We start from the raw sequence: 10,007 nt of genomic DNA, 5'->3' as shown, positions 1-10,007 counted from the left end.
TCCCCTCTGCCTTGCTGAGAAGTATCTGTGTGTATTAGCTAGAAGATCACATGCTGGCTCTGGTCCATGCTGTGACAAAGGCAGAGTCAACAGGTAGCTGGTAAGGTCCCTCTGTTTTCTTAATGGAGTAATTAATCATTGAGTTAGGGGTGATAAACACTGTTATCAATTCCCTGCTGGGCTAATCAGAGCATCCTGGCAGGGCACTGGTCAATGCAAGAGGCCCAGGGCCTGAAGGCTATGGGGCATTTAAACCCAGTGAGAGGGGCAGGCCAGGGCCACGGTGAGCTATCTGGCATCCCAACTGGCCTGGAGGTGAGGCCAGAGCCTGTAAAGGCTGAGGGTCCCTTTGATGGGGGGGGACATCACAGCTGAAGAGTGTAGGGGTCAGCCAGCATGCAGGCTGTTATGATGGAGGCTGCAATACAGCTTCTGGAGGGGAGGTATCCAAATGGGGGTCTGAGTGAGAGCCGGGCCCAGGGAGAGAGAGAGCCTAGATTCATCACCCAGAAGCCCTAGCAGGGGAACTAGACCAGGGCAGGTAGGCTTGCGTTGGTCCTGGGCATGACCCAAAACTGCACCCTGCTAGGGAAGGGTGGTCTGGTGAGGCTGTCTGTGGCAGGACAGTCCCCCAGAAATGCCAGGTCAGTTACCTCCCCAGTGAAAGGCAGATATGGGCGCCTGATAACCCCAGCCCCCAGCATCTGGTGGGTTGTTAAGACCGGAGGGTAGTGGGGCCAGGCATGCCTAATGGAAGGCATCTGAGCCCAGTGTGAGTAGCGGGGGCCAGGTATGCTTGGCAAGAAGCATGTGAGCCCCATGTGGGGGTCCCCAGTGGTCCTAGTTGGAAGGGGCCATAGTTGTGAGACCCTAGAGAAGGGGCAGTGAGGGATAGGTCCTAGGGTAGGGTGGCCATCATAGGGGACAGTCCGGTTGTCCTCTGTCCTCTATAGATACGAAACCGGATGCCTATATGTCCTCTATTTTTCTCTTCAAGAGAAAAATAGTAGATGACATAAAGGCATTGGGTTTCGTATCAATAGAGGACAGGGTAGCAGAAAACCAGAATGCCCTCTTTGATGGCCACCCAAATCTAGGGTGAGGGCATGTGTGGAAGCCCCAGGAGGGGGCAGTGAGGCCCAGTTGATCTTTGGATGCCTGAGGCCAAATGATGTGGCTCAGTGGGAGTCATGGGTGGAAGGGGCAAGTAGTTGGCCCTAATGAGGGGGCAACAGTGACAAGTAACCCAGAGAGGGGCTTGGGTCAGAGCTCTGCCCAGGAATTGGCTGGTCATGGTTCAGATGAGGGTCGCAAGAGGCTGTGCACCAGCCAGCCAAGGAATGTGAATAGGCAAGCCTAATGGCCTACACAGTTGCTCAAGGGAGCAGGGCAGGTTGGGGGTGACCCAGTGAGGGGCAGCATGTAAGAGGCCCAGTGAGAGTGGGGGAGTGCAAGAGGCCTGGTGAGAGCAGGTGGGGTGAATGAGGCATGATGAGGTGGAGTGAAAGGACAAATGCATGAGGCCTAGCAAGGGGCTGAGTTTGGAGCCAGAGCAAAGGGCAACTCAGGGATGCCATCTGCGAGGCATGGGACATGATAACAGGAGATCAGAGTTGTGTGTACAGCCCTAGGCATCGAGGTCGTAAATAGGCAGCCTTCCCGCATTTTTACAACCGGTATCTTAACAACAAGGTGTGGCAGGTGAGACTGAGCAGACTGCCCTAGACAGGTGGTTGGACTGGTACTGTGACTAGGCCCTGAGAGTTACCCATGTCACAGGTGGCAATAATGGGAATGCTAGAGAATCACAGAAATCATAGCAGAATATGGGGGAAGGGACTTCAAGACAATCTAAGACCTTAGGACCCCATGCTTCAGCGAGGATCATCCCTGTCTTCACTGTCCCAGATGAATATTTGTCTAACAGGCACTTAAAAACTTCCAGTGAAGGAGATTCAACTGTTTCTCTAGGTATCCTCTTGCGGTATTTAACCACTCTCATAGTTAAAAGGCTTTTTCTAATATCCAACCTAAATTTCTGTTTCACTACTTCTTGTCCTGCCCCCTGTGAACAAAAAGAAGTTAGTTATCTTCCTTCTTATAACAACACTTCTTGTGGTTTGCAAGCATGTCAAAACAAAAACAACAATGTCCTCAGTCTTGTTCCTTGAGGTTAAGAGAAGGAATGTGATTTGCTTATCAGAATACCTTAGGAAGCGGGAGTTCCGGCTTTTTTTCCTGGATGTGCTAGTCGCTGGTGTTGTGTTCTTGGGCAGTTCACTTAGCCCGTCTTTACCTCGGTTTAGGTCACAGGAATAAATAATGTTGTGATATTGGACCTTGAAAGAGACTGGATAGAAGGCTTATTATGAAAGCAGGGTATTATAATGAAAAATGTTAGTTATTAAATTGGTAGTGTGTAACTGTGTTTAGGCTCCAGGAGTGACTGGGATGTCCCCCTGCTGGCTATACAACCCTTACCCTGCTCTAGCTCAAGGGTGCCCTTCCCTTCTTGCTTGCCTGCTACACCTTAATATAATTAAGGTCGAGGTCGATTGGTTATAAACTACTGCAAAACCGTTTCAGGCCGGACATAAGGAAGAATTTCTTTACTGTCTGAGCCCCCAAGGTTTAGACCAGCCTGCCATCGGAGGTGGTTCAAGCACCTACATTGAACACCTTCAAGAGTAAATTGGATGCTTATCTTGCTGGGATCCTATGACCCCAGCTGACTTCCTGCCCTTCGGGCGGGGGGCTGGACGTGATGATCTTCTGAGGTCCCTTCCAGCCCTAATGTCTATAAAATCTATGAAATTGTTTGATTGGAAGGGAGGCTGTCTAATGGGTCCTAGTGTGAGCCCCAGTTCCTCTAGATGCTAGCTAGTTCTTCCTGGATCCTATTGATCTCTGCCCTGCCCTTGCTAGGTGGGCCCTGATGGCCCATCACTGCCCAGGGCACCTGTTAGCCTTAAGGGTAATCATGACCTCTGACCTCCCCTACAGCAATGCTCATGTCATGCAGGTGTTACTACTTAATTTGGATGGGCACTTGGCTCCAATCTAATATCAGGCCATCTCAGGCCTTTATACCCTTCTTGAGGTCTTGGCCTTCTTGGCCTCCACCGCTTTCCTGTCACTGGTCCCTTCATTTTAGGCCCACTGTGCAGGGCCTGACTTCTGGGTCCCAGCCTGAGTCATTCTCTCAGGTTGTGCCCTGCTTGGGCTTTGGGCCAGTAGCCCTGATCTTGCCTCTCTAGGGCTGTCTCCACCCTGCCATAGGCAATGACCCTGCTCTGGCTCTGTCCCTGGCCCCTGTGCCCATCAGTCTCGTACACAGGACACCCTGGCCCTGACTTAACCCTCCCTGGGCACTGGAGCCCCTGGTTCTTGTCCCGCGCCAGCCCAAATTAAGCTTCAGTCTCTCTCTCTGTCTCTCTTTCAGCTTCAACTTCTCCCTCAGGTCCAAGCCTACAGTATGCCCTGAATCCAGGCCCCTAGTAGGGCTCTAAATACTGGTGTGCCCCTGGCACCCTGTTGTAGGTTAAACCCCCAGGCATCCCTTGGGTGCACTGCCATGACCTCCACAAACTCTCCTCTCAGCCATGGCCAAACCATTAGTTAAAACTAATGGAGGAGTAAGCCTTCTGGCCACAACGCAAACTAAAGCTTCTCTTGGTCTAACCAAACAATGGCTACCTGCCTGCATAACCAGGCTTCCACTTACTCCAGGTAATATTCTTCCGTAGGGCAGCAGCACTCTGTTTTTCTTCCTCAGGATAGCCCTGGTGCCAGCTAGGAACTCTCCTGCATTACCCCAGCTCTGGAGCTCTTGCTTCAGGGCCAGACTGCCCCTCTTGGCTTATGGCCTGTGTTTATATACCTCCCTGGCCCTGCCTGCTTCCAGTTGGGTGCCCCCCTGAACTATTGTAGGTGTTTCCTGATTCAGTTTGCTGGCCCAACCCCAGGGCGACTTACTGCTGCTTGCTTCTGTTGTGCACGTATGTTGTCTCCCATGCAGAGCTCTAGCCCATGATGCTACTGTAGTAAGTGCTTCTATCAGATAAGTTCCTAGGTACCTGTTCCCTGGCCATTGACAATGAGTAGCTTTCCCCACCTGAAGCTCTCCCTCTCTCCAGAGAGCCTTCAGTTCTCTGTTGCGTAGTGTTTAAAGTTCTGCCCCATTCTCAAGGCAGGTTAATATGTGGGATCAATAGGTAGTCCTGCATGGTTAACGTATTAAGTAGAGCATCTTCTGATTCATGCCTTCTGCTAGCAGTTGCTGTTTCTGGATGCTCACTTCTGAAATATTCATTATATTAGAATTTCTTACCCAAATACTGCCAACTCTCTTCCTCCTCTGATGGCTTGGTGTCTTGGTAAATAATGCTTGACAGGTGATCTTTCTGATTTAACAGCTTAAAGGACACACAATTTCAATGGAATATCCAGGCGATGGTTACAGAAATCTTACCTTGCTTTGGAGGATTGGCGTGTTTCATGCCAATGAGAGACTTGTATCCACACTACCTCCATTGAGGAGTATGGGTGTATTTCTAATGGGTAATGCCAAGCTTTTTGTATATTGCTGCTAAGTATTCTGTAGCAACTGAGCTCAGCTTGCTGTCGTAGAGTGATTCCTGTTACATGCTCGTGGTGATTTTGAACAATGAAGTTTGCCAAAAGGGCATGTGCAGAGATTGGGAAATGCCAAGTGTAAACACCATGTAACACTATTTTTTTTCCTTTCTGTTCAGAATTAATCCAGTGCCGGGCTCATACCCCACTCAGAGCTACTACTGCCCTTCACCTCCAGCACTTCCTACCACACAGATACAGCACCCTAATGCCCAGAGCCTGGAATCCTGGCATAGCTACACGCCAGGTTACATCCACGCTCCTGCCCCATACCAAACCAGCACTGCCTTTGGAGAATTTTACATACAGAACCACTTTGGTGCCTCATCTGGACATGGCTGCCAACCACCTGATTCTGCTTCCCTCCAACATAAAGGGCTGCCTTACTCTCAGATGTCTGCAGGGCTGGAGAACTTGGAAGCAAAGCTTCAGCAAGCACCAGGGTTGCCAGCAGGAGCAGCTACTTCACCTGAGCTGTCAGAAGTCCAAATATACTGATGGTCCACTGAGGCCAGGGTGGGAAATAGTAGTGCTATGCTGCAGGCTAAGACATGAGACTGCTTCTAAGAACTTTTATTTTAACTGGATTGTTTGTGGTCAAAGCAACTAATCAGTGGTGCCCCCTGACTTGCTGGTCTCAGTGCGGCCCACTTATGGGCTTTTAACCTTCATCAAGTTTTCTTTTATTTATATTCCTTTTTTCTTTTTGATACTTTTTGATATTTGCTGGGAGCTGTATCTGTTGCCTCTTTGTGTACCCCTTGCTACTGGTTATAAATCTCCCCTATCTAGGCTAGGGGTGGGTCCTGGTTACAGTATACCTGCCCCTTGACTTAGTTCAGTTATAGGAAAGAGATGTCTGTCAAAACACTGGATTTTAATTGGATTACAAGGCCTAGCACAGGTCCAGTTTTGGTTGCATCCCTCTACCCTGTCAGAATGTTATGAGGGGCCTCACCTTGGTTTCAGGTTTAGCATAGACAGGGCCCAACTGATCCAAGATTACCCCTTGGGTTGGGGATAACCTGCCTATTCTGTAATAGGCCCTGACTAAACTGCAATGTTAAATGAATGGAGAAAGACGGATCTGCGGATAAGGTTAATTTTCCAATACAGATGTGCCTAAGAACAAGCTCAGTATGAAGTGAGGTGAAGTATTTAGGTGAAGTAGATGGCCGGCTGCATTCCCTGTTACCCCAAATAGAAGCTGTGATGTGCTGCTGAGTCCCTTGTTGGCACTGGCCAGGCAGACTGCATTCCCTTCACAGACATGTTGCCTTGCCTTGACCTCCATAATAGACACCTGCAGTAACATGGCATGTGGCCCACAGTGCCACCTGTGCCTTCAAAAACTCTAGAGGGGCTAGAGAATGTTGTTGAAGAGATTTGTGATTCCTCTGGAGACTTAAGCTACTACATACAAACTAAGACATCTTAGACTCTGGAAGGGACCTGAGAAGAGAGACTAGGTGACTCAAACAGTAGGTAGTTGTTACTCTCTTTTGCGGCATTTGTTGAGACATTAGAATATTCTCCAGTGCCAAAGTTAGAGTGCATATGGCCCTGTAGTTACTAAGCAGATCACAGTGTGGATTCAGAAGTTCTATATTTTGTTTCCAGTAGAGGTGCACCGATGCATCGGTCCAATATCAGATCGGCACTGATATAAAGAAAATTGTCTATATTGGAGATGGGCCTGATGTGGCTGATAAATGGCCCGTGCATGCGCACAGCCTCAGGGCAGCATATAGGCAGTGAGGAGCACAGCCGGAGGCTATGGGGTGGCTGTGGCAATTTTTGGGGTGGCTGCAGCCCCACCCTCCCAGTGCCCCTGGTGCTCCCCCAGCCTGCAGCTGCAGCCCGCCCTGCCTGCGCCCCACGCAGATCCAGGGGGCACACGCCCCCTCCTCCCTCCCCCCACCCCACCAATGCCCTCCCGGGGTGTGCACAGCAGCAGGAGCTGCCCCTGGATGAGCTGTGGCTTTGTCCCATGCCCTGTCTTGCCCCAGCTGGGCCATGTCTACCTCAGCTCCACTTCCTCCCTCACCACAGGGGCCTTCATCTATGCCCCCATGCCCCTTCCCTCCCCTTCCACCACAACAGACTTACCAGCTGCACACAGCTGTATTGGAAATCAGATTGGTATCGGCTGATATGCCTCCTTAAAAATTAGTTATTGGTATCAGCCTCAAAAATCTCTGTCGGTGCACCCGTAATTGCTAGCTCTTTCGCAGAGCAGCAAGTATTTTAACTTTCCCACTGGGAAAATGGGAATATCTTGAAATAATTGAGAAAAGTGTTCTTTTGAAGTGCAAAGAATCATTACTTGTAGGGCCTGATGTTTCATTGGTACATGGCAAACACCCATGTAAAAGAAGAGTAGGGAGAAGCTCTTACATTGTATGCATTTAGCACAGAGTGTGGATTAGACAGGACACTTGTCTATGATATAAAAACATCAGAGCACTTTTAGCAGTTGGGGGGGGGGGCCTAGAATGGTGTTTCCCAACCCATAGCTTCTGAGGCTGTGTTATCTGCAAGACTCCCTGATATTCCTTGTAGCCACAGGAAAATTTACTTTCCAGAGAACCTGCAGAAATTTTTAATAGAAAAAAAGTGGGATGATGCCTTTAATACGTTACTTGCTCAGTATTACTGCTCATGGTCCAGTGCAGTTTGGGCCTACTGTAGTCAGTGGGGTTGATAGTCCCGGTCAACTAATGCCTGCATTTCTACCCTGCCACTGGTTAAATAACAAGTGTACGGACAACAGCTTATAAACTAATGAGCTTTACCACAAGCATTTTGAAATGGCAAGTGAGCACTGTGAGATTGTAGCGTGAGGATGAAGACTGACAGTGGCTGCTGTGTGCATCTTCATGCCGAATGCAACCTTTGAATATCACCTAGAAAGTGAAGCTACGTAGGCTGTTTGGTTTCCTGCTGAAAAACTGACTTGTCTTGAAGCAGCTGGGAGACAAAATTCTTCCTTGATGTAGCTCTGCTGCAATCCTACCCAACAGTCCAGGCTAGGTACTTTGTGCTAGTTCAGCAGTGATTTGTTAGAGAAGAGAAACACCTGTTGGTAAAAGGTGGTACTGCAGAGGTAACCAGGATTGGGAACTGCTCATCGCTGCTAGATGCATTGTTAGTTTATAGACATCATCCAATGGCATTGACTACTGGAAAGGCATATCCACTAAAATACTGACTGTTAAGAGTTGCTGTTGCATCAGTTTGTGCGGAAGGAGTGAGAAGAAGAACCCCCCTGGAATAACTAGTCTAGAAAAAATCAGTTATAAAGAATTCTTCCTGAGGCAGTCAGGCTTACATCCTGGTAAATACAAAACTTTTGCACCAGGCTGGGCCAGCAACTTGGCTAAGGAGCTGCCAGATGATCAGGGCTAGAGAGTGAGAGCCTCTACTGCCCAGGATGAAGCATCAAGAAAGAGAAATGTCTTCCAGGGTAGCCAGATGTCAAGTTACGTAGGATTTGACAGGTCAAAGGCAACACCCCTAGTTGCACCTGGAAACAAAATAGGAAGCTAGTGATGCAGGCAACAAGATTTTGTGAGAGAGATCAATTTTCTTCTCAGGCTTAAATATCCAGCCAAGTCTTTGATCACAGCCTTGTATTGAATGGCCAGGTGTGGAAGAGGCATGAATATCCTGTAGCAAGGTACGAACTGGAGGGTAAGGTTCACGCACACTCCCTGTCAGATACGAGATAAACCGTCTTCACTGTTGCAGTCTGAGAACCTGAGAAAACCTCCTCCAGTCGTAACCAGCTCAACAGAGGGAATGGAAATTACTTTTGCCATGAAGTGACCTTTATCTTGTCTGGATTACTCTTCAGATGAATTGCTTTTATCCAAGTGCTGATCCTTGTCCAATACTGTACTGTTTACATTCAGCAAGAGGAGACTCAAAGGTGATGAGCTGGGCTATAGGCTGGAGCCTCTAATGCTTGCACACTCATGCCTTCCACCTTCCCCTGCTCTTCATTCAGTTTAAAGCTTATAACATATGCTAGTGGCTCACTATCAGACCCATCATTTTGTTAAAGGAATGAGAGAGACTATTGCAGTGACTTGACTAGACGGTCTGTAGTCTGAGGCATCTGTCACCAGGAGGCACTGGGCACCTGAGGTTAGCTTTCAGGGGGCTTGTCTACATATGTATTTAAGTGCAACTAAATTTAATGCACATTAAGTGATTTTTTTTTTTTTTGGCAGGTGTCTACTTATGCAGGGTAACTTTAGTGCCAAGTCCCTGCAGCCCTGCCATGTGCCGCTAGTAGCTAGGCAAAACCGGCACTAAAGTTAGTGCCGGGTCGCATTTACACGTGTGTTAATGTGCTTTAACCAATTGCACCTAAATTTGATATCTGCATTTGTAGGTATCAAATTTAGGCACGATTAGCCTAATTTTGTCATTTTTAATGTGCATTAAGGGCATACACATGTAGATGCATGCCTGTAATGCACATTAAATTAGACTAAAGCACTTTAACACGTCTTGTGTAGATGCGCCTAGGCAGGAACAAAATCAGGCAATGAAAGGGCTTAATGGAGGGTTAATGGTTAGGAGTCTGGTTTTAATGTTACCTGGTGTAGGAAGAATAAGCATCCTTTTGACCCATCCTTACCTAAAACTCATATGAAACTCCAGGTGGTACCAGATGTCTAAGGTGGAAGGCAGAGGCTGACGAGCAATTTTATGCAATCCCATTACTGTCACTTAAGTAGTAATAATGGCCTTGTAGTTAAAGTACAGACTCAGTAACCAAGAGACCTGGGTTCTGATTCTGGTTCTGCCATAAGCTTGTTGTATGTCCTTGGCAAGTCACTGTTTCACTGTGTCCTGTTGTTATTTTCATCTCAACAGTATTTTCCTACTTCACAGGGCTGCTGTTAGGCTAAAGACATTAAAGCATTTTGAGATGTCCAGTTCGAGGCTGCTCCAGAAGAGCAAAATATAATAAATGCACACTGTGTTTAAAGGTATTGGTTCTTGTGTTCAGTAAGTTTCTCAGAGTTGTTCATTCTTTTTTTTTTTTTCTTCAGCCAGAGACCGACCAAACATGAGTGAAGACAGAAATGTCTAACTTTCTCTGCCCCACTAAGCTTTTATCCATCTTAAGAACATAAAATCTTACTAGTTTGTCTGTGACCATATTATTCTCAGAATTTGGCTGAATATTCTCTACTGCTTCATTACTCAGTGTCATACAAGTTCAATTGCTGGCAGCACATTACCAGAGGAAGCTTAATTTTGCATCTTGGAGCTACTATGCTGCTTTTTCTGTCCTCACTTTTTTATCATCAAGTCTTAACGTATTCACACCCTAAGCAGGGTAACCTGCATGTTTA

General features: G+C 47.7%; 1 protein-coding gene and 1 long non-coding RNA gene across 2 annotated transcripts in view; both read left to right on the top strand.

The window, feature by feature from the left end:
- RHBDD2 (rhomboid domain containing 2) overlaps window positions 1-6,553 on the top strand; it is a gene marked incomplete at its 5' end in the record, with an annotated part of 8,193 nt that extends 1,640 nt beyond the window's left edge. The window contains one exon of the mRNA XM_025195621.1: window positions 4,755-6,553. Coding sequence (XP_025051406.1) covers window positions 4,755-5,133 — 379 coding nt within the window. The remainder of the gene's footprint in view (window positions 1-4,754) is intronic.
- A 137-nt stretch (window positions 6,554-6,690) lies between these two features.
- LOC112548864 lies at window positions 6,691-9,641 on the top strand. The gene is made up of 2 exons (XR_003092395.1): window positions 6,691-8,566; window positions 9,541-9,641. It is a non-coding gene; the product is annotated as an uncharacterized LOC112548864 (long non-coding RNA).
- The last annotated feature ends 366 nt before the right edge of the window (window positions 9,642-10,007 follow it).

Source organism: Alligator sinensis, unplaced genomic scaffold, assembly GCF_000455745.1.
Source record: "Alligator sinensis unplaced genomic scaffold, ASM45574v1 scaffold1440_1, whole genome shotgun sequence".
Taxonomy (NCBI): Eukaryota; Metazoa; Chordata; order Crocodylia; family Alligatoridae; genus Alligator; species Alligator sinensis.
The sequence above is the reverse complement of the archived record's forward strand: the minus strand, read 5'-3'. Positions and strand labels throughout refer to the sequence as shown.